The following is a 26,649-nucleotide window of genomic DNA, read 5'->3' as shown; positions in this document are numbered from 1 at the left end:
GCCAGCACGACGTTGACGATTGCTAGAGCTGTGGACTATCGGCACAGGTGGGCCAACCATCCGCCTAAAAGGCTGAGCCTCATACTGAATCGACCGTCCCGATGCTGAGGCAACAACATGTGTCCCGCATACTGGCACAGTGGCTGAATTCCGCTATAGAGATTGACGTCCCAATGCGGAGGGGAAAGCATGAATCCAGTATACTGGTCCGGGTGATGGATGGATCCATAGTGATGGACGTTCCGATGCGGCGGGTACACCATGCGCCCAGCCACCTAAGCCTGTTGAGTCATTGAACCGTAGCGACCGTCCAGTTGCGCGGGTCCTGGGACCTGTGGGTTGAAGGCCCCCTCCGACAAGTGGAGCCCCTCCAGCGTCAGTCCATCGTCACTGCTTAACTCGGTTCTGTCCAGCCCGCCGGTACCAACGGCTCCATCACCCTCCTCCTGGTCGCCGTTGTCGTGCTCATTATGGATTGCCACTCCACTCGCAACCTGCTCACCGAAGCCAGAGACAGCACCCCTATCGACACTCGACGGGGGAACATCCGCGCCGACCATGCCACTCCCGCTTAGATATCCCATGACGCGTAGGACGTCGCTCCGCAATGGGCGGCCGCTGCCGTGCTCATCTCCGACAGTGCACTGGACTTTTTCGCGGAGCGATCCGCCACGCAGCCCGGCCATCGTCTTATAAGCAAGGACATCCATCAGCTTGGGGTCGTCTCCAACCTGCTCAGCAATTTTCTTGCAACGAAAGAGGTACTGATTGACGGACTCCTCGTGGTGCTGTTTCAGCTCGGCGATGCTGACGAACTGCTTGAGATCAACTAGCTCAGTGGGGAACTGCTGGCGGAGAGCGGCCGTGAGCCTCTGAAGTTTGAAGATGTCTCGTGCCTCAAGGATCTGAAGAATCTCTTGGCCTCGCCTCCCAGATTATCCATAAGTAGGCCACGCTTTGTTTTGTACATTTGGCGTTTAGGAATCCATTGTTCAAGCTCCCTGGAAACACTCTCCACTTCTTGGAGAAAATCATCGATGTCCCCGCCCGCGTACCCGAGGAAGGGCTTGATCCAGAGGCCTTGTCCGTAATACGGCATCGTCGCTGGGTGGTGGTAACTCGTTTATGAGGACTGTTATCTGGATTAAGGCTGTCAGTAACCAGTAACGAGGAGGAAAATTACTGAAATGGAGAGGAGAAGGGTAGGAGGGCAGAAGGGGATAATGACTGACCGGAGAGAGAAGAATTACTGAGCCGAAAGGATTATTGTCTTCCTTCGGGCTGTCTGTAACTTTTTATGAGCATTATTGTCTCCCTGGAAGCCGTCAGGACCTGGTGACAAAGAGGAAGATGACTAGAATGGAAGGGAGGAGGGGAAGGGAGGAGAGAATGACTGACCTGAGAGAGTAGAGGAGAATGACTGAACCGAGAGGATTGTTGTCTCCCTTACTTCTGTCTGGGACCGTTGATGTCTCCTTTGAGGCCGTTAGGAACCGGTGATGAGGAGGATAACGACTGAAATGGAGAAGAGGAGGGGAGGAGAGAGGGGAGGAGAGAGGGGCGGAGGAGAGGGGGTGAGAAGGAAGGATAATGACTGACCCGAAAGAGCAGAGGCGAATGACTGATCCGAGAGGATTGTTGTCTCCCTTAAGGTTGTCTCCCTTAAGATCGCCATGAACCGGGGGTAACGAGGAAGACGACTGTAATGGAGGAGGACGGGAAGAGAGGGGGAGAGGAGAGGAGGAGAAATGACTGAAATGGAGAGGAGGTATCTAATCAATTCCTACGGGGTATGCTGTATTCGTTGAAGATCCGGGTCGTACCTTCAGGCAGGATAGGATGGATGGGGATTGTCAACTTCAATGCAGCAAGAGAGGTAGGTAGATTGGAGGAGAAGAAACGGGTGACGGGAGTTCACGGGGAGGTAGAGGGGTACTTATACTGCCGATCGTGCTGGCCAGCTAGCCCTAACTTGCTACTTAATCTAGGAAGCCTTCATACAATTTCGCCAACAATCTGTACAGTCTTCCAGATCAAGCCTGCCGCCTCCTACTCGGCCCACCAAGACTGACTGTACTCGCTGGAAAAACAGCCCGCCTTTGCTCCCTTCGCACCGTCCGAGTGCACCATCACACCATTCGTCGTCATGGCTGCCTTGGACCCTTCAGGGACACAGGAGTCCCAGCTTGCTGCTCCCTCTCTGCGAGGTTCGATGCATCTGCATGCATTCTGTTGCATTCTGTCACAGAGCTTGGAACCGGCCGATGGAGACCATCTTCTGGCCACCCGTCGATCGTGAATCCATAGACCCATCGGGATCGTCTTTGGTAGCCAGGTCTCTCTTCACAATCCGTCCTGAGCCTTAGCCTGGCCAAAGAATCGTTCGGACCGCACAGCCAGGGTAGAAATCACTTTATTGACGTATCTATGGACCTAAGTAGATCACGACGGTCCACGCCAAAGAGAGCCACCACCGCGAGTGAGACCAGCTAATCGGTGCCCCTGGCCTGCCCTCGAGAGAGAGAGAGAGAGAGAGAGAGAGAGAGAGAGAGAGAGAGAGAAGTACACCAGCCAATGGAAAACAAAACAAACCGCCAGGTGTGCAGTATGTACCTGGTGCCGGGCGGGTGTCAGCCGTGCTGGACACCCACAGAGCTTCCTGGAGCATCTCAGCACCGCTACCCTCAACTGCAGCGGACGAAAGAGAGAGATCTTCAGTTTATTTCTCATGCAGCCCATCGAGACTATGGCAAAAATATGACATGTGCCCGATCCATCTGGCGAGTCCGAGTGCAAGCTGCAAGATCAGTCCTTGCAAGTTGCTCCGAGCTCATGGAGGAGAGAGAGTCGTGCTGAGGGCCTGGGGCAGCGAGGCTCGGTGTAGTAGACATTCTTGATCGCAGGAGTCTGGACTCTGGACTCTGCTGGGCGCTGAAAAGGGTGCTCGAGCATGGGCGTTCGCAGGACGGCGAGGCAGAGAGAGATCTTCAGTTTATTTCGCATGCAGCCCATCTAGATTCGAGACTATGGCGAACCGTCGCACTCCTTTCCTTCCCACCCTGGCCAGCCGGGGACGGGTTGGGATCCCGCTACCGGCCAGCACGATGCGGCGCCGCTGCCTGCCAAACAAAAAAAACAAAAAAACAAGGGAAATCGGACCAGTATATGTTTCGCACCAAGAACAGACAATGACATATCGTGGCTCCGCACCTCCCTGCACAGGCCGCAAACACAGCATCCTGCTGGGTACTCTTGTTCTGCCCCCCGATTGCTTCGCTTCCCTCCTCCTCCACGCTCCTCCAGGCTCCTCCAGGAGTCCTCCTCCTCCACGCTCCTCCAGGCTCCTCCAGGAGTCCTCCTCCTCGTCCTCCAGGCTCCTCCAGGAGTCCTCCTCCTCGTCCTCTAAGTCTGGCGGAGCTTTCCTCCCTCGTCCGGCGTTCCTAGGAACTCTACGATCGCATCGCTGCATCGCTGCACCGCTCATCGGCGAACAGCTCCGCTATGACCTGACCATCTCCCCTTCCTTCTCTTTGTCTGCTTCCCAACCTTCGCCCACATGGCTTTCTGCTGGCTTCTCCGAAGAAAGGCGACCTTGTTAGAACCTGGGTGAGACCTTGTATCTGGGGAGAGGAACATTGTAGGGACCTGGCGGGACTACCTGTTATGCAGCCTGCAGGCGATCCGAGATGCCAGGGGTTTTTGGAGGGGAGACACGATGCCGTCGTTCGACGTCCATGGTCTCTGCTGTCAATGATGAAATCATGCAGATGCACGAGCGGTGAATTTTCGCCGACCTGCTAGACCAGATGCGGCGGGGTCAAACGTTCGGAGTGCTCTTGTTTGCTTTGCCGAGAGTCTGTCTGTCTGTCTCATCGTCCATCATCATTGTTACCATCATTGCTTTCATCGTTCTTGTCTTTTTGCCGGTTACCTGCTCGATTCGTCCAAGGGGTTGTCTGCTCGTTTCTTCGGTTTGTTCTCTTGCTATCGGGTCTCTTGAACTTTACGGAAGGCCTTTCTTCTTTCACGAACCATTTCTCTTTCGTGGCTTGTGCTTGACTTTCTTCACCCCCGTCACAACCTATCTCTATCAAAGTCGACCGAGGGCCCCTCTGGCTCTGATTTCTTCAGTGGGGACCTTTGCTGGTTAATTCCGGCCTGAATGCGGGGGAGGGGGGGATTGTAGGCTTCCGAGTCATGTTTTTGAAGAGAATGCTGGCCGCATGGACTGTGGGCCGTGGACATTTGAGTAAATGACGGTGCCGCTGCCGGGTGGTATTTTGCGCCTCTTCTTCTCCGCAATAATGCTTCAATTCAACGACTTGTCATCAGTCCTTGAACTTTTTTTTTTTTGTAAAATAACAACTTCGCCACAACTAGAGTAGAGATCATACCTTGAAGCCGGGCTTAATTTCCTCTCTGACCGCAGCAGCCACATCACGGTCGGACGTTGGGTTTGGCATCTTCTTGAGTTAGCAGTGAACAGATGTCAGAGTTTTCAAAAGGATTCCCCTCTTTTTCATCTCTGGCAGTGGGCACTGGTGGAGCCAATCGAGAGTCGTGTCCATAATCGCCCCTTACCTTCAAGGAGTCGTCTCGAGTCTCGACTCTCCTCCTTGCCCGCCGCCACATCTCTGCGCCACCTTCAATCCCCAGTCACGTGGATGGCGTGTTGCACAGTATCATGACCTCAGACTTTACGCTAATTTGACATCCCTACCGTGCAGAATCTCCGGGTGATGTCCTGCATGCGGGCCGGGGTGGCGTTGGGGTGCAGTGGTAGTTAGCGCGACGCGACCCTGCCCCGCCTCGCCCGGGACCGGCCACGCGGGACATATACATAACGGCGGCATTTACCCTTCCACCGTCCACGGCCACACAGCACACAGCGCAACAATGGCCGACAAACTCAGCGAATCCTACTGGACCAGCCTGCTGTCCAAAACACCGGCAATCCTCTCGTCGCCCGCGCCAGCGCCCGTCCCGCTGCCCGCCAACATCGCACAGACGATCGATCACACGCTGCTCGCTCCGGCCGCCACCACCGACCAGATCGCCAACGTCTGCGAACAGGCAAAAACCCACGGCTTCTACAGCGTGTGCGTCAACTCCAGCCATGCAAAGCAGGTTGCAGCGAGTGGTGCCAAGGCGTGTGTCGTCGTCGGTTTCCCGCTGGGCGCGATGAGCACCGAGGGGAAAGAATTGTACTCTCTCTCTCTCTCTCTCTCTCTCTCTCTCTCGCCCCTACCATGTTTGGTTTCAGAGGGCTATGCTAACGAGATGGACCACGCACGCAGTGAGACGAAAACGGCGATCTCCCACGGCGCGACCGAAATCGACACGGTTCTCGCGGTCGGGCTGCTAAAATCTCGAGAATACGTGCGGGTGTACCGCGACATCGCCGCGGTCGTTTCTACCGCGGCGCCGTACCCGGTCAAGGTGATCATCGAGACGGCCCTACTCACGGATGAGGAGAAGGTAGCCGCGTGCTTGATCTCGGCCGAGGCTGGTGCCGCGTTTGTCAAGACTTGTACGGGGTTCTCCGGGGGGGCGGCGACTACGGGGGATGTTGCGTTGATGAGGAATGCGGTGGAGGGGTATGCGTGGAAGGGACATGGCTGGGACGGCAGGATCAGAGTCAAGGCTAGTGCGGGCGTGAGAACGGCTGAGTCGGCGAAGAGGATGCTGGAGGCGGGCGCGGATAGGATCGGAACTAGCAGTGGGGTGGCGATCATGGAGGGCGGGAAGGGGGAGGGCTACTAGGATAAGATGCTGAATACATTATATATGCTAATCGATCATTCGATCGGAGAGAACAGAGGCGCCAGTTGGGGCAACTTGCGACCTCGCGGTACAATGGATTCAGATGAGGGATTTGAAGTCGCAATGTGAACTGCCTTTATGCCTCCGCAAAAAGTAAATACACAGCCGCATGTCGATTTCCTGTTATTTGAGTCTCCAGCAAAGTCCAATTCCGTATAACCAACCAGTACAGACCGTGAGATCGTTTGTCTCATCCACCTCGAGCTATTCTCGATGACGATACATCGTACCACGGCTCACAGTCCGTCTGGTCGGAATTCTATTTAACAACATGACTACAGTCCTGCCGGTAGAACCACATTCAATAGTGAAATCACTCTGTACTGTACGTACGCCCTACGGAAACCCTTCTGTTCCGGCAGGAGTTGGGGAATCTTTGGGAGAGATTACTGATGGATGAATAGGTAGGTACAAGCTCACAGACAGCAAATATCTCCCAAATGAGCAGCCGGATGCCTCTGGAGAGTACGTTGGTTCAGCAGTATGTTATCTACTTACGCAACGTCACAATGCTGTTCTGTACTGACTAGTGTTGGTTAAAAGAGGATCTCGATGCTCATCATGTTCAATTACTGCGCAATCTCTCCGGACCGGAGGTCCTCTATATATACAGAATCTCGAGTCCCTCCCATAGGTCATGGTATAGCATACCGATGGATTTGGGCAATAGTGCGTTGCTCACCTGTGGGGAACGAATCACGTACCCAAGCAACAGCAGATTGACTCTTATGTGTTCCTCGAGGAGAAGGCAATACATAAGCCTCAACAGCTTTCCCCTCGAGGAATATGTAGGGGTCGATCTGCTGTTGCGTAGGTACACGATTCGTTTCTCGGAGCTGGTAGGAGGTTGTGTTTAGGGTCGCCATAGTCAGGTAGTTAGGCCGTATGCAACAATGAATTGATGTGTTCTGTCTCTCTCTATGATATGCTCTAGTTTGCGTCTCATCTCACTACGTGAGATCCTTATTTTTCTTTCGCACATCCTTCCGCTTTTCTGCGCACGCCGTCAGTCCTCAGTCCCCCCGTTACCACGGATTGTCGTCTCACCTTTCCTCTCTTCTCTTCTTGTCTCCTTCCCGGCCTTACTCTTCTTGGCCTTCCTATTCTTCTCACCCCCACCGCCACTCCCGTCTCCCTCCTCGCTCTCCTTCGGGCTTCCCGCTTTCGCCGACTTCTCATCCAGCGCCACCAGCTTCTCCATAGCCCCCTCCTTCTGCGCCCTAACCTGCTCCGCCCTCTCCACATCGTACTTATCATTCCCGGCCAGCCCGGCCTTGATGAACCTCCCAGCCGCCTGCTTGTCTAGAGCCATTGGCCTCTCGGTGGCGGGCTCTGCGCCCTTGATCTTGGCGACATACTGGCGCACGCGCGTGAGCTCCGTCATGATGGCATGGTTCTTGGTGTTCGTTCCCTGCAGCCGCAGATATGAGAATAGCAGCGAGTCGAGCGCGTAAGTGGCCAGGACGTGCAGCCGCGCTTTGTCGGCCACCGTGAGTGAAGTGGCGACATCGCTCAGCGGCGTGCTGAGGAGGGGCGCGAGCGTGCTGGTCAGCACCGATAGACTGTCGTCAAGGTCGTCGAGGAGGTCGAGCGGTTCGAGGGCGTGCGCCATGGTTGTGGTGGAGAGTGGTGCTGGTGGGGGATGGTGCTGGTGCGCGCGGGAAGACGTGGTTTGCGCGACGGAGAAAGGAAAATCGGCTGGCGCAGACAGGGGTGGGCATTAGCTTGGTGCTAACTAGCGGCCAGGTAGCTTTCTCGAGAGCTCAGAGCCGCATAACTCACGCGACCGAACCGAACCGACACGACACCATTGCCACTCTCACCTTATCTCGCTCCCACCTAAGCTCACCTCCACCACCAAACACCAAACACCAATACCCCACAACCATGGCAGCAAAAATAACCGACCTTACGACGCCCGCGCAGCTCAGCACGCTGCTCAGCAAAAACAGCGTAGTAGTCCTCGACTGTGCGTCCCCGTCTCTGCCCACCTCCTTCACCAACTAACTCCGCGTAGTCCACGCAACCTGGTGCGGCCCCTGCAAGACTATCGCGCCCGTCTTCTCCGCGCTCGCCTCGAAGCACGCGTCTCCCGGCAAGGTAGCCTTCGCCAAGGTCGACGTGGACGCCGCGCAGGCCATCGCGCAGCAGTACACCGTTACGGCGATGCCGACGTTCCTAGTCTTCACCAACGGGCGGGAGACGGCGCGCATCCGCGGCGCCGACGCGGGAGGGCTGACGTCGGCCGTTACCGCCGCCGCCAAGAGCGCGAAGCCGGCGGTTGGCCAGGGCGTCAAGTTGGGCGGCGCGCCGAGCACGCCGAAGCCAGTGTTTGTGAGGAATGGCACCCTGGCGGCTACCGCACCGTTGGGGAATAGGATCGGTGGGCTGGTGGATACGATCATCCGCTTCGTGGTACTGTACGTCGTTAGTCTGTTTAGTATCGATGGGATTAAGGCGGCCGAGGAGAGCAGGTTCTCGGTTCGGGGAGGAGGCGGCAGTGGTGGTGGTGGTGGTGGAGGCGGTGGCCCGGGTGGCAGGAAGTTGGGGAGTATGGACACTGTCAAGAGGACTAATGCTTCGTGCTCGGGTGGGAGTTGTGGTTAGGTCGTAGTTGAGGAGTTTGCGCGGGCTGAATGATAGGCAGTCTACTTTACAATACACATGCTATTCTTGTTGTAATCATCATAGCATTTGGCCTTGGGTAGGTCGTGACTGTTACAAATCCGTTTACTCCGCACTGCCTTCCCCGTGTGGATGCCCTTGGAGACGTGCCTATCGTTGCTGCTGTTGAATTTACTGGTGATATCGTCGATACGGCCAACGTTGGTGAATCGCTCGTCTGCAACCTTTGTGACATGTCCGCCAGGTCGCAATTGACAGTAGAGTAGGTGACGGATAACTAAGAATCCGGCCATGTGATTAGTAGTACCGGAATCAAGAATCCAGTGATTTATAGTAGTTTTAATCCTAACGACAATAACATACCGTATTATCTCAGATAACTGACCTGTCGTACAAAGTCATTAGCGCTGTTACACACAGGCTTGGAGCGCTTCGCATGTGGTTAGCGCTGGCTTGGAGACCTTGGCACTTAGTCAATATCAGATACCACGGGCGGGGGCGACGATTGAGGGGGCGACGATTGGGGGGGCGACTGGCGGGCGCGACCACGGGCGGTATGTAGAGTACATAGCAGTGTAGACGGTCACTAGTATCTGCTATTGACTAAGCGCCAAGGTCTCTAATCTGGCGCTAACCACATGTACCAGCGAAGCCGAATGCAACGGAGAGCACGAGGCTATCGACAGCCACACCGCCTCCAACATGGAAGTTTTCCAACGGCTGTTTCGTTGGCTTTTTCAGTAGCTTTTTCGGTGGCTGTTTCGATGCGCTGATTGTGTTTTGTGTTTTGTGTTTCGTATCGTACTGGTCTGTGTCCCTGCAATCCGGCTTTCGATAGCCTTGCTCGCCGTAGCCGTAGGCTCGTAGCACGCTACGCACAGCGCTTTGCAAGAGCACATAATCGTCCGGAACATTCTTCTTGCATCGGAGAGTGACCTCGAAGGTTCTAGCTGCTCCACGGCGGGTTCGGAAGTGGTACCTACCGTGCTCAGTACAAAATTCCAACCAACATTCACGTGAAATTTGTCTACCTATTCGGTCGAATCAGAAAGGCCTTTAATCGGGTAGGTACCATGTTATGGCTTGTTGATCCATCTTGACACCACAGATCTCGACTCTCGAGCTGGGTGACAGTTCCTTTGATCTCGGTGTACTAGGTAGTATGTCATTGCGGAAGCATACTCTGTGAGCTCGAACAGCCTACAGGTGCTTTCTATCATTTTTTGGGACGCGGTCCGACTCGTCCTGGAGCTCGGTGCAGACTCCACGGGCTGCGAGGTTCGAAGATCCACTTTGCATCATCGTAGTGGACCTTTGGGACATGTCGCCTACACCATAAATGATATTAGAGAACTTCCAAAAGTCCTTCTAGTACTACCCGTATCTGATCTTATATCGGCCGAACAGCTTCATTTATTCCGCAGCCTTCTATCAAAGTTTCAATCTACTATAGACCACGTGATAACGTTAACCTACCGTCGAAGCCAGGATGAGGATTAACTACCACCAGTTAGTGAGCTTAGGGCTACGGTTAATAATCCATGCAGCATGTAATCCTGGTCTCTAGGGTTATGGCCGATTAGGGCTACAGTGAGGACTACGTGAGGGCGGCAATTCTCTGGAACGTCAGCTAAAGCACCCAGAAGGCTAAGTTGAGACTGAAGTTCATGAGAATGGCCTGTTTCCTAGTATCAGAAATAATAAAGATGTTGATGGTGTGAACTTATGTTGGAGAAACGAGGCCGGAGGGCGGGGAGTTCTGATTGGAGGCCGTATGTAGTGTATTGTACGAGACGATATTGAATAGGTATCGCGGGGGTTTGCCATAGGGAATCTTGTATTGACTAAACGTCGCACGTACTACGAGTGCGGCCAATACCACGAAGACCAGCGCTAATCGGTCGAAAAAAGAGGACGATCAGCTGGGATCATTGTCCTCTAATCGGTTGCAAAACGAGGACGATCAACTATCGGAAATTATCCCTTACATGTCCGGGCAATTGTGGATTTTTTGCAGTACATGAATGTGCCGGATTGGGAGGCGGTAGTGCGTCTACACAACAACATAACTCACTGTCTCGATTATTCTGGTTGCAGCTGTGCTGGTAGTGGTGGCTACCATGAAGGTCGCCGCAGTGGCGTCGTACGTCTAAGTACTTGGTGCTCGTCCCCTTAGATACCCAATTTATACCACTCGATCATGTGTACCGCTCATGCCCTGGGCGTCATTCACAATTCACTCTGTGCTTGATATTAGAGGATATCTACCTGAAGATTCTATCACCGACACGACTACTTAGTACTCACCGCCATTCAAACATACTACGCGAAACAATTCAAGAAGTGCATCCCTATCATTTGGTGAATGTAACTTTTCATTGCCAAATCAACCAACTAGCTAACCAAGAAGAAACCCGAAAGACCTTCCAACAGTTGCCAGCCAGCCAAATCGTACAAAACAGATACCCAAGAAATCATCGCTTTTTTAGTACACCAGTACCATCGTCGCAGTACACTAGTACCATCGTTCGTCGTATGTCGCATGTCGCAAAAAGGATCATCTTCCCGATGGACCCACGTCCCGTGATCCTCCAAAACCTCAGACAACCTTCCTATCAGAAATCCAAAGCCTTCAAGAGAACCACCATTACTATTAATCCGCCGTTTTTTCCTTTTTTTGGTCGTATTAGAATCGTCCGATCTTTCTGTGGCTTTCCCGACGGCGTTCGAGGAGGATTTTCGTTTTTTTGTTTTTTTTTCTTTCGTTTTTTTTTGTTTTCCGAAATCCGTATTGACAAGTAAAGCAAAATTAGTAAAAAGAGTAAGGATGAATGCTCAGATGAACACCCTCAACATCCGGGTGACCTCGTGGGGCTTCTTGTTGATGGACGCCTCGAAAATCTTTTCCATGTTGTCGTGTAGGAAGTGGAAAGAACTCTGCGATCCTTTCTCCAGGGTGAATCGAGCGACGCATGTGCCCACACGGCGATTTCCCTGGGCCACGCGGATCTCGACAACGATCTCGCAAGCCTTGACACACATGTCTGTTCAATCAGGGGTTAGTAATCTCGATCGAGAGGCTTGGGAATGGCGGTGGAAAATCTTACGAGGTACGTCTGGGATCTTGCACCGCATCACGAGACCCTTATGATCATCCTGAAGGATGATAATGCCGATATGGCGCCAGCGCTTCAAGAGCTGGATGCACATCGCATAGGCTTCAAACGCCGGGACATTGAAGCAGCTGAAGACATAGCTCGGCATCATTCGGAGCATCCGCTTGATCCATGTCTGTTGCTTGGCAATACGGATGTACTCGTCCCGTTCGATATCTTCGAATTCGTCGATATCTTCGTAATCGTCATCGTTTTCAATCTCCGGAGCCGCCTGTTGAAAAAGTTCCATGAGACCGCGCATCTTGTTCTCCGTACGTTGAACTGTAGAAATTTTAGTAAAAGGCATCGACATATTCATTGATCAAAACTTACCTTTGCGAGCAGTTATCTTGTGAAGGACATTCTTGAACGACTTCTTCAGGAATGACAGGGCGCCCTTGGAGCCGCCATCAGCCGGGCCAGTCTGGGGCACATTGAGAAAACCTCCGTGTACGTTAGGGACTTCAAGCTGAGGAATCGTGAACTCGGCAAACTTGAGCTTAGGAACCTTGATCTCAGGGTTCACATTGCGATCCGTAGCCTCTTGTTCATCCTCCTGGATACCCGCATGATCCTCTGCAGGCGTAGTATGGAGTTTCGGATCCTTTCCAATTACCGAGCCAACAGGATTGTTCTTGATGGTTTCGTGACTCTCGTCGCGCGACATTGGGGGATTCGAGGACGAAAGATCCGCAAATCGAGAATCCGGAGTCCCTCCGTTGGCCGAGTAATTACCTGAGGTCATGCTGTACCAACCCGGGAGAAGACCACGGGGACGCATGTGAGCGTTCATCTGCTGGATGATCAGTCCAGAACTTCTCCGCGAGAGGAACGAGGCCGCTCTGGAGCCTTTCTGGGTGACCATGCTGCCGGTGACATGTGATGATGCCTGCTTGTGTAGTGGGGAAAGAGCGACGCTTCCTTTATGAGAACTATCGGAAAAGGAAAATGTGCGGTATCCAGGAGTAGCCGGTTCGCCTTCCACGGATGGAGGAGGGCTACGAGCATGGCACAACGAGCCATTCGACGGATGCACTTCGAGCCCAACCGTCATCAACGCCTGCTGATATACGTAAGACTCCATATCGCGGGACCGGCGCTGGTGGCGTTGAATATTTTCCAACGCGTCGCCTCCTAGGATTGGGCCGTCTTGAAACGAGGGACCCCGGCTTCTCGTAGGAGTAGCAACACTCAATTTGCGCCTGTAGCCTAGGGTTGGCTGATCCCTTAGGAAAGAGACTGTGGAGGCCTTTGATCCAGACCTGGCCCGCTGTGAGGGTGAGCGTATAGTGCTGAAGCTGTCCGAATCAGACATCCAATTGAAATCTTCGTTTTCTTTCGGGACTTCAGCTGCATTGTCCGGACTGCCCTCGAGATTTTTCCGTTCCCGGTCGGACAGGACAACTGAGTTCTCGGCAGGCAACCTGGAGAGCTCTTCATCGGCCTGTGATTCTTGGTGATAGAACTCTCCGAAATCGTCGTGATCATCGCCGTTAATGGCTTCGTCCAATTCTGAAGCGAGCTCCCATTCAGACATGTCTTCGAACTGATCTGCTTCTAGCAAGGGCCTCCACATATCAAGTCCGAGACTGGGTGCTTGAGCGATCTCTTCTGCGTTGTCATCCGAGTCACAACCTTCGAAGTAATCTTTATCTTTTTCCGCCGCCTTCATTTGCAGCATGTATTCGATCAACGATGGCTTATTAGGAATTCCTGGGGCTCCCTCCATTTCTGCGGTCTCGACTTCCTCTGGTGGAAGCAGTTCCCGAAATCCGTGGTCAAAGACATTCTGAAAGCTCTCCGTGTAGTACCCAATTGAAGGTACTGTCGATGGAGAGACATTGGCCGGACCATAACCCCGTAGGGTTGGCGGGCTGGCAACCAGCTCCGTAGCTCTCTCCCCACCACGAATCTCTCTCTCCGACAGTTTTGGATAAATATGCCTGTTTTTGTTTCTGAAGTCTATCAGAATACAGTAGAGCTGTTTGATGCCGTTTGATCTGTGTTCCATGTTAGCTCGGAAGACTGAAGCTCGGAAGGGCGTGACTTACACCTCCGTCCTCAGCTGATGGTAGATGTGAGTCTCGTCCATTCCCGGGTGAAGCCCAATTAGATTGCCCATAGTGATAGCATCGACCTCATCGTCCTCTTTCAGCAGTGGACCATCGCAGTCTGCAATTCCCACCGCTCCGGAAATGATGTCCGCGGGTCTGCCCGGCAGTCGGTCCGCCGGCGCCCATTTCGTGACGAGAGGATGCTCCCAAATCTTCCTTAGCTTGATCCGCTTTCCAGGATCAAACTCAAGCATTTTTGAAAGCAGGTCCGTCAGCTCGGGACTGAACCAAGGCTTCAAGAATTGGCCTTCCTTCATCACTGCGACAGTAGTTGATAGTTTACCGTCGGGGAAAGGACTGTGAGCAGTCACCAAGACGTAAAGGACAACGCCCAATGAGTAACTTCCAGCAAAGAACTATCAGCGACTGCAAGCTATGGCATATATGATATGAAGATTGGAATACGTACACATCCGCCTTTCTGCCGTCATATTCTTGTGACTGGAGAATCTCCGGAGCAACGTAGTGGGGCGAACCACAGAGAGTGCTCATGAAGATGTTTTTGCCGGCAATCGAACACAACCCAAAGTCGACGATTTTGAGTTTATTGTCCCAAGTCAAGACCATGTTTTCCGGCTTGATATCTCTGTGGGCGACATTTATCATTTGACAGTAATAAATGGCTGAAAGCATCTGTCGAAACAACGGAAGCGCCTGAGCTTCGGTCAATGCACCGTAACCGGCGAGAAGCTTGTATAGCTCGGTACCCTCACAGTATTCCATGGCGACGTAACTAGAAAAAAACACATTAATCATTAGTCGTGTCGAGTGATGCGTTGGGGAGCAGGTTACTCACAAATTATTGTCGTCTTCATAGAAGGATTTGAATTTGACAATGTTGGGATGGTTCATCAGCTTCAAAACCGCGACCTCCTTTTTGACTGCGTAAGAGATCGCACTGTCGTTTGCGGCTGCCTGCTTCGATATGACCTTGATGGCCACTGAATCCCCGGACATCAGGTTTCTCGCAACACAGACCTTGCCGTTCGATCCGGCGCCTAATTTCTTTCCCAAGATGTAGGGACCGATCATGATCTTCGGTCTCTTTTCGTCCGAAGTCGGCTGCCGGGGCGTGACAGTGCAATGAGCACCTTGGGGAGGCACAACAGGTTTCTGTGGGGACGGAAACATGCTCGTCCTGTCACGATAAGGTGTGGCTGGCGGTTTTTTCGGAGAGAACTTAACCTTTATCCGTCGTGGAGTGACAGGTATCATAGGATATGATGACTTCTTTTTCTGTCTCCTCGGTGTCCGAGGGACCGCAGTAGGAGCGACAGCTGGTTTTAACCGGTATTTCGGACGAGGAGTCGGGGATTCCGGAACACCCCTCTTGGCAGCCTTTCGGGCGACCTTGGTACCAACAGGCTTGAACGTAGCCTTTGGTGCCTCGCCCATGATATCTGATCGTTGTTTAGTAGCTGGAACTGAGATATTACTCTTTGAGGAATGCATGGTCGAAGGAGCAAAGCACAGTGAGAAAAGGGGAACAGATAGAGGATGAGGGAGGGAGCAGAGATGAAGAAAGAAGAAGGTGGAATGAAAGGGAGATGAGGAAGCAAGGAAGTTGGATGAAGAGGGTGGGAAGGTTGAAGGAGAAAAGAGGGCGAAAGCGCGCAGAAAAGGAAGGGGAGGGTAGAGAGGGCAAGTTTGAACGAATAGCGGTGTACGTTCAGTGTTCTGTAGAGGGGAGCATTTGTGAAACACCGCAAACCAGAGGAAACAAACTAGTTGCGTGTAATTCCGAGCAACCGTTAAGCAAACACCAGATCTAAAGTCACGAGCCCTCCACCAATATCATAATCTGGGACCCCTCCAATTCACCGCGGTAAAAAAATTGCTAAGTTACTTGGATGGGGATCGGAAGTATGGCAATTACGGGCCAGACGGCTACATCGAACAGGACATGAGCGAATGAAAGCCGGGATAACACACTGTAACTGGATGCAAGAAGCATGCGATGCCGTATGGCCAACTCGGACGAATAAGCAAAGTTGGCAGTCGACATCCCCGGAAACCCATATTCGACCGAATAAGCCAAGTTGGCAGGCGACAGCCTCACCGCTCGTGGCTCGTAGAGTAGGAGGCCCCGCTACCTCCAACAACTACAAAGGCGTCTCCGGAAACCAAAATTCGAACGAATAAGCCGAGCTGGCAGTCGACATCCCCAGAAACCAGCCGGACCGAAATTCGACCGAATAAGCCAGACCAAATTCAACCGAATAAGCAGCGCTGACAGCCGACAAACCCCATTGCTCGTGAAGTGAAGGGCCTCAGATCCGTGGCCTCATCGCAGAAGAGCATTGCAGCCAGGCATCCTGGGATTCCTTGCTACCATCGATACGAGCAGGTGGATCCCGCAGGTCGCCATGGAAAATGCAGCCATCGCCCGAGCGTAGAAAACGGCCGTCTAGAGACAGCACACCATGGGCAGAGTCACCATCCACACGGAGGCGCAGGCGGCCACTGGAAGGATAACCCACGACGCTCCCGGCTCCGGCAGAAGTACGACATCCAAACGCGGAAACACATCGCTGCCTTCCGCTGGAGAGAACCCGAGATCAACATCGACATCAAGTGGTGCCGGGCCCACAGAGGAGTCTCGGGAACCAGTATTCGGAAGAATAAGCCAAGTTGACAGCCGGCAAACCCACCGCTCGTGGAGTGGAGAGCACCGTTCCCTAAACAACCACGAAGGCGTCTCTGGAAACCAAAAATCGACTGAATCGGCCAAGCTGGCAGCCGAAATCTCCAGAAATCAATATTCGACTGAATAAGCCAACGGAGGCCTCATCACCTTAAACAGCTACAAAGGTGTCACCGGAAACCACAATTCGGTCGAATAAGCCAAACTAGCAGCCTCTTCGCAGACGAGCATTGCAGCCAGGACATCTTGGCCTTTCTCGCCATCACCGATGTGGGCAGGTGTATCCCGGAGAGAGAGAGAACATCAATTTATTATCGCATACGGCCTTACTCGACCATGGCAACCACAAATCAGTCCTTCCCTGCCAGCCCCGCGAGGGCAGGGAGCAAGCTCTATCGCCTGCGTTCGTTGCTGCACTACTGCCTACAAAATCAAAAACAAAGCAATAATCGATTCTGACAGACAGAAGCAAAACATGACCACACTCTATTCAAGTTGCCGGCCCCCTACGAACACAGTCGGCACACAGTCGGCACACCGGACACATCTGCTTAACTCAGTTAGATCCCGGAGGTCGCTAAGGAATACACAGCAAGTGAACTGTGAGGCGTCCGTGTGAAAGGTTGGGGAGCGGAAATAGAGACGTGCCGAGAGTAGGCAACAGGAGGAGGAGGATGAGAAGGAGGAGGAGGAGCGCGCTGAGGTTGAGCAACCGGGATCACTCCCACCATTCCTCCGCACACTATCCTTCATGACATCTCGGATCTCCTCATGAAGAGAAAGGAGGCGAGACGGTGGGAGGAGCGTTTTTGTTTTTCCTGGCTCCATTTCTTGGTACGCTTCACACGTATCTTCGAGAAAGGCCAGGTGGAGGGCAGGGGAATCCACATCAGACCGCTGGACGAAAGTTGGGTTGAGCAGTGTTACTGGGATGTGCGAGTGAGAGGTCAGGCACCGTCAGGGAGGGGAAAGAGATACGTGTCGAGAGGAGGAGAGAGGAAAATAAGGAGGAAGACGCTCAGATTGAGAAACCGGGATCACTCCCGCTGTTCCTCCGCACACCTTCCTGGATGACCTCTCCTGATGAAGGGGCAGGAGGCGACTCAGGCGAGATGGTGTGAGGAGCGGACGTTTCTTTTCCTAGCTTTATTTCCTTGGTACGCTTCACATGTATGATGTATCTTCGAGAAAGGCCAGGCGGAGGGCAGGAGGATCCACACTGGACTGCTGGACAAAAGTTGAGTTGGGCAGTGTTACTGGGGTATCCGAGTGAGAGTTCAGGGAGCGAGAGGACTCAACAGAGACGTGCCGAGAGGAGGCGAGAGGTGACGAGAAGAGGAAGAGGGGGAGGGAGGGGAGGAGGAGGAGGAGGATGAAGGTGCTGAGGTTGAGCAACCGGGATGACTCCCACCGTTCCTCCGCACACCTTCCTTCATGGCATCTCCTAGTGAAGAGGCAGGGGTGAGACGGTGGGAGAACCGTTTTCTGTCTTTTTCCTTGGTGCGCTCTACTTATATATTCGGGGAAAGGCCATGCGAAGGGCAGGGGAAACCACATCGGGCCGCTTGATGGGAGTCGGGTTGGACAATGGCGTGGAAACGGGGTGCGTATATTGCCATGAATCACGGTCTAGATACCTAGGGCACATGCAATTGTTGGAAGGTGTGGCGAATAAACCTCAATACCAGCACTATATAGGTAGGTAGGTACGGAGGTGTGGGTCATTGACGAGATTACAGGAGGATATAACTTCATATAAGAGTCATTAGATAGCTGTCAATGAAAGGACAACTCTCACAAAAATTACGTCGTACACCGAGGGAAACTATTCTTGTGCCTTTCAACAGCAATTAATGGTTGAACCAAAAACAAAAGCTGAAATGAATGTCACTCCCTCCGCGACTAGGTGCAAGACGATTCGAGGAGCGTTTTTGTATTTTCCTGGCTTCATTTGCTTGGTACGCTTCACACGTATCTTCGAGAAAAAGGTCAGACGGAGAGCAGGGGACTATAATGTACATCGGACCGCTGGAAGAAAGTTGGGTTGGACAGTGGACAGTGAACATGGAAATAGTGATGGAGAATCGTGCCCGCCAGTCCCATGCGGTTACTTGTAACTTTTGCTCTTCTGCAACCCCCCATTCAAACGATTCAAGGCAGGCACCATATTCATTACGCCTCCGAGCAAGGTATCACTATGTACATCTACTCCTCGCCATAAAGCACCTCCTCGTATGCCTTCCGGAGTCCTACTCCCTCCGACTCCACAACGATCGGCACCTTTTTAACCGCAATAGCCCTTCGAATCGCCTTGCCAATATTCCTCCAGAACCACCGGGCCTCGTTGTTCCCCAGCAGCGTCCAGGCGTCTCCCTCATTCCCTGCTCTGGCAGTACGTCCCACTCGGTGCACATACGCGCGCGTACTCGCTGGGATGTCGTAGTTGATGATGTGGCGGATGTTTGGGAGATCGAGGCCGCGGGAGATGAGGTCGGAGCAAACGAGTCTGTAGATACAATCAGCATCTGGATGTTAGATAGTGGAGGGGGGAGTGCAGGGAGATGTACATATCAACTTCACTCTTGGAAAACCGCTTGAGGATCTTTTCTCGTCGTTTCTTTTCCATTTCTCCCGTGACAAGGCCGACCGAGAGCTTGTCACCCGACTTCTCACCCACGGTTTCCAAAAGCTTTGCGAGGCGGGCTGCGCCCTCATTACTCTTGACGAAGACTAGAGCGCCTGTCTTGATCCCCTGTTTGCGGAGGAGGTATAGAAGGTACAGGGGTTTGTGCTCGCTGCTTTCAACGGGTATGACATGTTCCCGCAACCCCGCGGGAACAGAGAATTGCTCCAGCTCCTCACCTTCCTGAGCGTCGTCTTCCCCGGCGTCAGCCATATTGATATCCTCTGGCAGCGGGGGGTCCTCAACGACCACCAGCCGTGGCCTCCGTAATCTCAGCCCGGCAAGCTTCCCCACATCCCTAGTCATAGTAGCTGAAAGCACCACCTTCCTGACCTTTTCCGCCTCGCGGCGGCCACTTCGCAATCCAAGATTTCCCAGATCGACACCCGCAATGCTGTCGACACAGTGCTTTGCTGCCGCCTCCTCGAGCCCAACGATAACCACATTCACCCACTCCTGGAAGCTCTGCGCGAGCAGCCGGTCGGCCTCGTCGATGACCAGCCACTTGACCCACGTAAGATCAAATCCGGGCGTTGCACGCACATGTTCGACGAGTCTCCCAGGGGTGGTGATCAATATGTCCACCTTGCTGACCACAGAACCATCATCCTCCTCCGCCACGAGGAGTCCCTGCTCAACCGCCAGTGAGCGCGATCCAATAGCAGTGCCGATCTTGAGACCGGTTCCAGAAGAGATTGAGACGGCAGTGGAATTGACTTGCTGCACCAGTTCTCTCGTCGGCACGACGACGATGGCGCGGAGGCGTGTCACCACGCGGGACGACAGTGATTGGATGATCGGTAGGACATACGCTAGTGTCTTTCCCGAACCAGTGGCGGCGGAGATACACAGGTCGCCGCCGGTCTTTGCATCCAACAGGAGCGGCAGGACGGAGGTCTGTACGGCGAACGCCTCCGTGAGAGACAGGACACCAAGACGCTGTTGTAGCTTCGGGGATAGGCCGGTGATCGACGAGAACGGCGTTCTAGTAGTCGGCGACACGCTGATGGGCTCTTTGAGCCACGACGGTAGCGAGAAGAGTGTCGAGACCGGCTTGGATGCCTTTGTCGGCTCGGGCTGCGGAAGCGGTTCGAGGCCTGTTGCTTCAACAGTTTCAATTTCAATTTCCGGTTCGTCGGCGGCGGGGGTGGACTCGGGCTCGGGGGTGGATACGGGTTTGGAATGCGCAATTGCGAGGGAACGGCGGAGTTTTTGAAGGATCAATGAGTGCCCGGTCGGTACGGGCTCCTCTGCGGGTTTGGGGTCTTTCTTCTTGGACGAGGGCTTTGGAGCCGGTTCTGGGGCACCATTCAACTCCATTGCTGCCGCCTCCGACGATTCCGCATCCGCATCCTCCACCGTATCCTCCGCATCGTCCGCCTGCTCCGCCTGCTCCGCCTCCTCCTCCGCCGGCGGTTCCTCAATGTTCCTTATTCTCTTCCCCTTCTTCTCCTTCTTCTCTTTTGTATCCTTCTCCTCCCTCTCCTCCTCCTTCTTCTCCTTCTTCTCCTTCTTGTCCTTTTTCTTCTTCTTCACCGAAGAATCTCCCCCCACATCCTCATTCTCCCGCCTGCTCTTCTTCTTCTTTCCGTCCTCCGCAGTTTCGGCATCCTCCTCGAGCTTCCGCTTATTCTTTTTCCGTTCGTCCTTTCCTTCGGCGCTCTGTTTTCGCTTCTGTGGCTTCTCAGCGGTGATGGCGTCGGAGGACATTGTTGCGACGCGGTTGTGGATTTTGTCGCAGGTACGTTCGCAAAACCCAAAAATCTGAAGCGTGCCAAGTGATGGATTGCAGCGCCAGCACTGACAGGGATCCTCTAGGCTGTCGCACGTTCGAATCCAAATTTGACGCGACTCCACGGAAGATGCCGTGGCGGCGGAGAGCGGCGATGTGTGAAGTCGACATCTGTCTTCGCACCACGGAAGCAGAAACATTTAATTACCATGAGACTATACTACAAGACACTTCCTCTCCTCTATGGCCATCCCGCAAAAACTGCGGTCCAGAGCCTAAGTAGAACGCCAAACGCCGTAAAATCAAAACCATAGCTCATGAAATCATCGTTCGCCGCGCAACAGTCCCTCCATGACCTCGGCAATCTCGCCCCACTCCATCCTTCCCCTCTCGCCGAGAGTCGCGAGGAGCTTCTCGGCCATCTCCTTGTCAAACCTGACCCACACGCCCTTCTTCGTAACCATTCCCACCGCACCATCCTCCGCGGTCCCAAGAAACCCCTCCCGTTTGACGATCCTGCCCACCCACTCCTCGCTCCTCCCGAGCCTTCCAGCGACGTCCTTCAGCACCACCGACCTGCCGTCCCTCATGACCCTGACAACCTCAGCCGCATCCTTCGCTTCCCTCTCCCTCTCGGCCTTTTCCCTCAGGAGCCTCTCCTCCCGCTCCGCCTGCTTCCTGGCCGCGATCTCGTCCTCGAGGAGGTACCGCCGCCGCGCATTCTCGAATGCGCGCGCCTCGTCTTCTTCACGGGCAGCTTCCTCCTCTTTTTCCCGCTGCTGTGCCTGCGACTGCAGGAATTCGTGGTAGGCTCGACGGCGGTCCCGCGCGGCGAGGGAGCGCGCTTTCTTCGTGCCGACGACGCGGGATCGAGTGGCGCGGAGAGGTTGCGGATTGCCGGGATCAACGGGTGGTTCCTCGTCTTCTTCTGCTTCTGCTTCGGATTGGCCGCCGTCGTCGTCGCCGAAGGGCTCGTCACCCTCGTCGTCGTCGGAGAGTTCGAGAGATGCCGGTGTCGCTGTGTCCTCTACTTCTTCCTGCTCCGCCTCTCCATCCGGCTGCAACACTGGCTGCGGCGGTGGGGGACGCCCATAGTTATCGAGTAGATATAACGCGCCAGCTGCGAGAAGTAGTAATGGCGAGAAGACAAGGAGGTTGTAGAGGAACGACGACATCGTGATTGCTCGTGGCCGGTTGTTGTTGCAGAGTGACAACGGCGAAACAAAGACACGAGTATGCGAGTGACGAGATGACTTGGCACACCAACTGCCGCGAGCGAGCTGCGAGCCCCTCCACAGAGCCTCAACCCCTCCACCAAGCATCCCAGCCATCACCGCAACGCGCCGCCGCATCCTCTCCCATCCCCATCTCCGTCCCGCCATCCGAACACGAAGCTAAGATGGACAAACGCCTGGTATGTCCGGCCAGCAACCCGTCCGTCGCGCAGATGAATGCCAATCCCCGCTGACAATGCTACATAGCTCTCCCGCGAAGACGAAGCCGCAACCGACACGCAGGTGACGCGAGCGGACCAGGACAGGATCAACCGCTTCTCCACGCTTCACCAGAAGCAAGGGCTGCTTCGCGAGGAGCTTGAGGCCAAACACGTATGTGCACCGTCCCCCGCTCCTCTCCCTTTCCCCCTTTCCCCCTCCCGCTAACCGTCTCCCAGCAAGAGAAGGAGTACCTGACGGACGTAACCTCGGAGCTCGAGCTCGCGGACGAAGACGAGCTAGTGCCGTACAAGATCGGCGACTCGTTCCTGCACCTGCCGCTCGAGGAGGTGCAGCAGCTGCTGGAAAAGAGCACGGAGCGCATCGAGAAAGAGATTGGTGCGATTGAGGAGAGGATCAGCAAACATCGGGAGACGATGGAGGAGCTGAAGGTCGAGCTGTACGCGAAGTTTGGGAAGGCAATAAATCTCGATGTATAGCGCGGATAATGGGAATGGGAATGGAGTGGAGATGATACCAACATTTGGAGCGAAGCGAGTGATGAGGAAGGAGTGTGCAAGTTTCCGCGATGGGCATCAAACGGAACATGCGGGAAATCTCTCGCCCCATGCAGTAAAGCGAGTGGCCACGGTCCGTGTTGCATGAGCGCCCTCAAGGCATCTACTGACTATGCCATCACTATTTCATCAGAAGACTTCGAACCTCCTCCGATCTCAATTTCACGATCGAGTGCTCCATCCCATCATCGCGGGGATCCTCCTCATCACTCACACGAATCAATACATCACCTACGTGGGAATCACATCGAACTGCCGTGCCGTTCCTGCCACCGGACAAGTTCGTCGGTTGTCTCGCAGGAAAAGCAGCGATTAGGTAGCCTGAGACTCCCGCCCAAAACCCGGTGCTGCCGTTAAACCTGTGGCCTGTTGCTGTTCCAAAAGCAATCACCGGACGTCAGCGATGTGGTGATCAAACGCTCCACGAATTTAATCTTATATCAGCGCCGATAATGGTGCATAAGAACGAGGCCCCGAGTACATAAGTGGGGCAGTTTGTGATTCCGGGAAGTAAAATGACAAGAATTATGACGCTGTGAAGTGATGATATATACCTAGACGGACGTTTCTGAAATACGTAATGTACGTAGTAATGTGTACATGTCTAAAAGCATAGATCCATCGTAGATACGAGTGAAAGTTTGTCTAAAACTAGTGGCATTCGGACGGCCTGGTCCAACAGAGCTCTCCGATTGCGACCCACAATCTGGAGTGGCGAAAAAAAACACGCAGGGAATGATATTGATGGTTCAGAAGTGGATTCCATTTTTTCACCACAGATTATACGAGTAGGTACACTGAAGAAATAAAGAAAGTAAACGCCGCAGGAAACCAGAGACACCCGGACTAAACTGGATGTGAAGGTGGATACTATTCCGACTCTTCTTCATCCTCGTCGGAGGTCGGCATGGGCTTCTTCTTTTTCTTCTTGTGAGCATCGTCGGCGTCGGCCCGAGGCGTGTCGAAATGCATATCCGTCGTTGACTTCATGTCGACGCCGACATTCCTCTTGAACTTAGCCTCGAGATCCTCGATCTGCTCGTCGCCATACACCGTCTTGATCAAGCTCAGCACACCCTCCTGGCCGATCTCCACCTTCGCGCGCGGGCCCAGATGGTATTCGAAATGCTCCGAATCTCCCCCATCGTCCTTAACACGGATAATGTAGCCCTGCTTCATCATGAGCTGCAGTATCTTCTCGGTGCGGTCGAGCGGCATCCACTCGTCGGCATTGAACCTGGCCAGGTACCGGCCCAGCTGCTGGGCGGACAGCGTGCGGCCGTTGAGATAGATGACGGCGACGACGAACGTGACGAAGCCGTCGTACGTCTGCTCCTTGAAGCCATGCGGCGCGATGATGGCGGGGTCCTTGTAGGGGGCAGGCAGGGTCGAGGTGAGGATGTAGCTCTTCAACGACTGGGACGTCTTCTCTGCGGTCTGTGCTGCGCGGCGAGCCGCGAGCCGTGTCTTGTCGCGCCGGGGGAGCTCGGCAAGTTCCATTCCGAAGACGTCGCGGAGGTCTTTCTGCGCCAGCGTGAATACGCTCTTGAAGCGAGCGCCCTTGGTGACTGCGACGTGGTCCTGTCAGCGAAGTGGCTCCCCCCGACACACACACACCGGAAACGAGAGGCGAACCTTTGCTAGTGATGTCCGACCGCTTTATGGCCACCCTCTGAAGCTCCTGCACCAGCGCGAACCGCACGAGATTCTTGGCGAGCCGGTGGGGAAGTCCGGCGCCCTCGTGGGCCATGTCGCTGTCGCTCGGCTCCTCCAGCTCCTCCAGCTCCTCGTCCTCTTCGGCATCCTGGTGCGGTAACCATCAGCCTCGTATACACAGTTACTGGGAGAGATACACAAACTCTGTGAGTGGCACGTCGGGGCGGCATCTTGGCGGGTGGTGGGCGGTTTAGTGGTTGGGGTTCGCGTGGTAGCAAGACGAGGGTTGAAGGGAAGACGCGTTGACCGGGATAGACACGCTTGTGAATTTGTAGGGATGTCTACCGGATTAACGCTACCGCAAGGTCTGAACTTTGAAGCCCGACCGTAAATGGGAACGGCAGCAAATGTATTCCTGTAGCTTCTCTACTGTATATGACTGTGGAGTATTTTCCTTTGGTTCGGAGCTTCTCCACAGGACGAATGGGATTCTGAAATGAAAGAAATGGGTATGTGCCAACCACCGGACGGGGCAGTGTCGCGGGAATCGAGCCACGCTATCAGCCACATCTAGCAACATCATCAGCCACCAGCCACAATCAGCCTCTCTAAAAGTGTTAAAGTCATGGGCTTTCGTTTTTCCGTCGCCTTACGTGAAGCATAACCTGACTGTCATACTACTTCCCCATCAGTGGCACTAATGGGGCATTGGAGCGGGAATGTGTGTTTTGGCCGGACTATCAAAGAAACCTTTGGAGAGGCGCTATGTGACGCGACGCGCCAAAAAAAAAAGCTCTCGCGTTGGAAGCTGTCGCGGCCACGTATTTCACGAGGATTCACGGTTCGAAGCGGAGCTCAGGTCACGGGGGCTACTCGGAGCACTATATGATAGGTAGAACGTTTGCCACGAATATCTCAGATCAAGTTCATCCGCCGTCTCAGAAACACGCGACTCTGCACAGCGCCACTCCAGTTTCGTCCCCTCCTGCCCATGCCGTCCTAATCCTCCTTCTCCGGCGGCTTCCCCACAGGCTGCACCATCTTCTCTATGAACCTGGACCTAAGCTTCGCCATCGGGACTCCGCTTCCGATCGCCATGTACTCCAGCAGCGGCGGGTGTCCTACGTAGGAAGCATATGTGTCGCGGTGAACGTTCGATATCCACTCGCTATTGTGCCGCACTTCGTCAGCTGAGGTTCCCCGTGCGGCGAAGGACGAGCAGGGGAGGGTGAGGAATACTATTTTGTGGTGTCGGCGTGCCCAGTTCCCATGTACCGCGCCTGGAGCTGCTCGAGTTGTTGCGTTGCACGAAGTTTGTCGGCCATGGTGCCGGCTGGGTGAGGTTGCAGATGGTGGTGGGAAAGGGAGCTCGCGCGCAGAGAGGGAGCTTATACCTGCTAGTATGCAGGGAGTAGCGGCACACGAACGCTGGGCTTGGCAAGCAGGGTGGGAGCGGCAAATTCAGGAATTCGAACTATTCCTCTGGCTGACGCTATGATTGGCGTTGTGCCGGAGGAGTCCTTGATGATGGAGTATGTGTCGCTGTGCAGTTGATATGGTACGAAAGGATTTCTAGACTAGACTGTCAAGAAACTCGTGGATCTCTGAGCCAGATCGTGATGAAACTCGTGGTTGTATCTATCTACCGGTACTCCAAGTATCTGGTCATCAACCCGCGTTAGAATAGACGAAGCAAGCGCGTAAAGGAAGCTCTCACCTCATTGGCAGTCACCGCAACTCACTTTTCTCATCCGCCCTCTCCCTCCGCATTAAAAATCAACTCCGAAGGCCAATTAACGGTGAAACAGCTCCTTCACGAGCGTTCCCACACGGCAATACCTGTGCGGCACCGAGCAACACCTTTTTGACACTTTACGCGGACACGAGGAGCAGCACAGGGCATTTCCCTCGCGTCCGTGTAAAGCTGTAAAAAAAGGGGTTCCACAGTACCGAGTTGGTACTGCTGTGTGGGAGTACCTGGGAAGGAGTCGCATTCACCGTCAATGGACCCGAGGAGTTGATATGGATGAATCACGCCTCAACGGGAAGGTTATATAGACATTGTATGGAACCATTCGGCTCTGACAATCACAGTAACATGGCGAGATTATTCAAAATCTAGCCAGAGGGCCAGACACGGCGCTGCGTCCTTTCATGAACAATTCCCGCACTTCAGCAGAATTCCCACATATATCCTTTGTGAGAC

General features: G+C 54.0%; 12 protein-coding genes across 12 annotated transcripts; 4 read left to right on the top strand and 8 right to left on the bottom strand.

Moving 5' to 3' along the window:
- Positions 1 to 275: 275 nt before the first annotated feature.
- Positions 276 to 1,099, bottom strand: BZA05DRAFT_448280 (uncharacterized protein; the record flags this gene model as incomplete). Its single annotated transcript, XM_051487238.1, has 2 exons — positions 276 to 927; positions 1,056 to 1,099. 2 exons carry the CDS (start codon positions 1,097 to 1,099, stop codon positions 276 to 278), a joined length of 696 nt encoding a protein of 231 aa, XP_051336113.1.
- Positions 1,100 to 4,782: 3,683 nt separating this feature from the next.
- Positions 4,783 to 5,873, top strand: BZA05DRAFT_358527 (uncharacterized protein). Its single transcript, XM_051481447.1, has 2 exons — positions 4,783 to 5,204; positions 5,298 to 5,873. The coding sequence occupies exons 1-2, from the start codon at positions 4,897 to 4,899 to the stop codon at positions 5,761 to 5,763; spliced, it is 774 nt and encodes a 257-aa protein (XP_051336112.1). The 5' UTR covers positions 4,783 to 4,896; the 3' UTR covers positions 5,764 to 5,873.
- Positions 5,874 to 6,377: 504 nt separating this feature from the next.
- Positions 6,378 to 7,501, bottom strand: BZA05DRAFT_409346 (exosome-associated protein). The gene is made up of 2 exons (XM_051484790.1): positions 6,871 to 7,501; positions 6,378 to 6,817 (listed from the first exon to the last, which is right to left on the bottom strand). The coding sequence occupies exons 1-2, from the start codon at positions 7,433 to 7,435 to the stop codon at positions 6,774 to 6,776; spliced, it is 609 nt and encodes a 202-aa protein (XP_051336111.1). The 5' UTR covers positions 7,436 to 7,501; the 3' UTR covers positions 6,378 to 6,773.
- Positions 7,502 to 7,597: 96 nt separating this feature from the next.
- BZA05DRAFT_409344 (thioredoxin-like protein) lies at positions 7,598 to 8,824 on the top strand. The gene is made up of 2 exons (XM_051484789.1): positions 7,598 to 7,792; positions 7,841 to 8,824. The coding sequence occupies exons 1-2, from the start codon at positions 7,711 to 7,713 to the stop codon at positions 8,428 to 8,430; spliced, it is 672 nt and encodes a 223-aa protein (XP_051336110.1). The 5' UTR covers positions 7,598 to 7,710; the 3' UTR covers positions 8,431 to 8,824.
- A 2,356-nt stretch (positions 8,825 to 11,180) lies between these two features.
- Positions 11,181 to 11,772, bottom strand: BZA05DRAFT_409343 (uncharacterized protein). Its single transcript, XM_051484788.1, has 2 exons — positions 11,556 to 11,772; positions 11,181 to 11,492 (listed from the first exon to the last, which is right to left on the bottom strand). Exons 1-2 carry the CDS (start codon positions 11,722 to 11,724, stop codon positions 11,284 to 11,286), a joined length of 378 nt encoding a protein of 125 aa, XP_051336109.1. The 5' UTR covers positions 11,725 to 11,772; the 3' UTR covers positions 11,181 to 11,283.
- A 1,878-nt stretch (positions 11,773 to 13,650) lies between these two features.
- Positions 13,651 to 14,770, bottom strand: BZA05DRAFT_459742 (kinase-like domain-containing protein; the record flags this gene model as incomplete). The annotated part of the gene is made up of 3 exons (XM_051487644.1): positions 14,514 to 14,770; positions 14,127 to 14,450; positions 13,651 to 14,059 (listed from the first exon to the last, which is right to left on the bottom strand). Exons 1-3 carry the CDS (start codon positions 14,747 to 14,749, stop codon positions 13,651 to 13,653), a joined length of 969 nt encoding a protein of 322 aa, XP_051336108.1. The 5' UTR covers positions 14,750 to 14,770.
- Positions 14,771 to 18,447: 3,677 nt separating this feature from the next.
- BZA05DRAFT_409342 (ATP-dependent RNA helicase dbp6) lies at positions 18,448 to 20,615 on the bottom strand. The gene is made up of 2 exons (XM_051484787.1): positions 18,929 to 20,615; positions 18,448 to 18,867 (listed from the first exon to the last, which is right to left on the bottom strand). Exons 1-2 carry the CDS (start codon positions 20,362 to 20,364, stop codon positions 18,567 to 18,569), a joined length of 1,737 nt encoding a protein of 578 aa, XP_051336107.1. The 5' UTR covers positions 20,365 to 20,615; the 3' UTR covers positions 18,448 to 18,566.
- Positions 20,464 to 20,831, top strand: BZA05DRAFT_409341 (uncharacterized protein). Its single transcript, XM_051484786.1, has one exon. The coding sequence runs from the start codon at positions 20,468 to 20,470 to the stop codon at positions 20,810 to 20,812; it is 345 nt and encodes a 114-aa protein (XP_051336106.1). The 5' UTR covers positions 20,464 to 20,467; the 3' UTR covers positions 20,813 to 20,831.
- A 125-nt stretch (positions 20,832 to 20,956) lies between these two features.
- On the bottom strand, positions 20,957 to 22,017 carry BZA05DRAFT_409340 (uncharacterized protein). The gene has a single exon (XM_051484785.1). It carries the CDS (start codon positions 21,949 to 21,951, stop codon positions 21,100 to 21,102), a length of 852 nt encoding a protein of 283 aa, XP_051336105.1. The 5' UTR covers positions 21,952 to 22,017; the 3' UTR covers positions 20,957 to 21,099.
- Positions 22,018 to 22,175: 158 nt separating this feature from the next.
- On the top strand, positions 22,176 to 22,709 carry BZA05DRAFT_427147 (Prefoldin subunit-domain-containing protein; the record flags this gene model as incomplete). Its single annotated transcript, XM_051486046.1, has 3 exons — positions 22,176 to 22,190; positions 22,258 to 22,383; positions 22,449 to 22,709. 3 exons carry the CDS (start codon positions 22,176 to 22,178, stop codon positions 22,707 to 22,709), a joined length of 402 nt encoding a protein of 133 aa, XP_051336104.1.
- Positions 22,710 to 23,657: 948 nt separating this feature from the next.
- On the bottom strand, positions 23,658 to 24,537 carry BZA05DRAFT_342907 (MAGE family-domain-containing protein; the record flags this gene model as incomplete). The annotated part of the gene is made up of 2 exons (XM_051481056.1): positions 23,658 to 24,355; positions 24,423 to 24,537. The coding sequence occupies 2 exons, from the start codon at positions 24,535 to 24,537 to the stop codon at positions 23,658 to 23,660; spliced, it is 813 nt and encodes a 270-aa protein (XP_051336103.1).
- A 729-nt stretch (positions 24,538 to 25,266) lies between these two features.
- Positions 25,267 to 25,855, bottom strand: BZA05DRAFT_409334 (splicing factor 3B subunit 5/RDS3 complex subunit 10). The gene is made up of 2 exons (XM_051484784.1): positions 25,683 to 25,855; positions 25,267 to 25,611 (listed from the first exon to the last, which is right to left on the bottom strand). The coding sequence occupies exons 1-2, from the start codon at positions 25,766 to 25,768 to the stop codon at positions 25,443 to 25,445; spliced, it is 255 nt and encodes an 84-aa protein (XP_051336102.1). The 5' UTR covers positions 25,769 to 25,855; the 3' UTR covers positions 25,267 to 25,442.
- Positions 25,856 to 26,649: the final 794 nt, after the last annotated feature.

This window comes from Tricharina praecox (assembly GCF_024521635.1).
Source record: "Tricharina praecox strain CBS 144465 chromosome Unknown BZA05scaffold_29, whole genome shotgun sequence".
In the NCBI taxonomy this organism is placed as follows: Eukaryota; Fungi; Ascomycota; class Pezizomycetes; order Pezizales; family Pyronemataceae; genus Tricharina; species Tricharina praecox.
The sequence above is the reverse complement of the archived record's forward strand: the minus strand, read 5'-3'. Positions and strand labels throughout refer to the sequence as shown.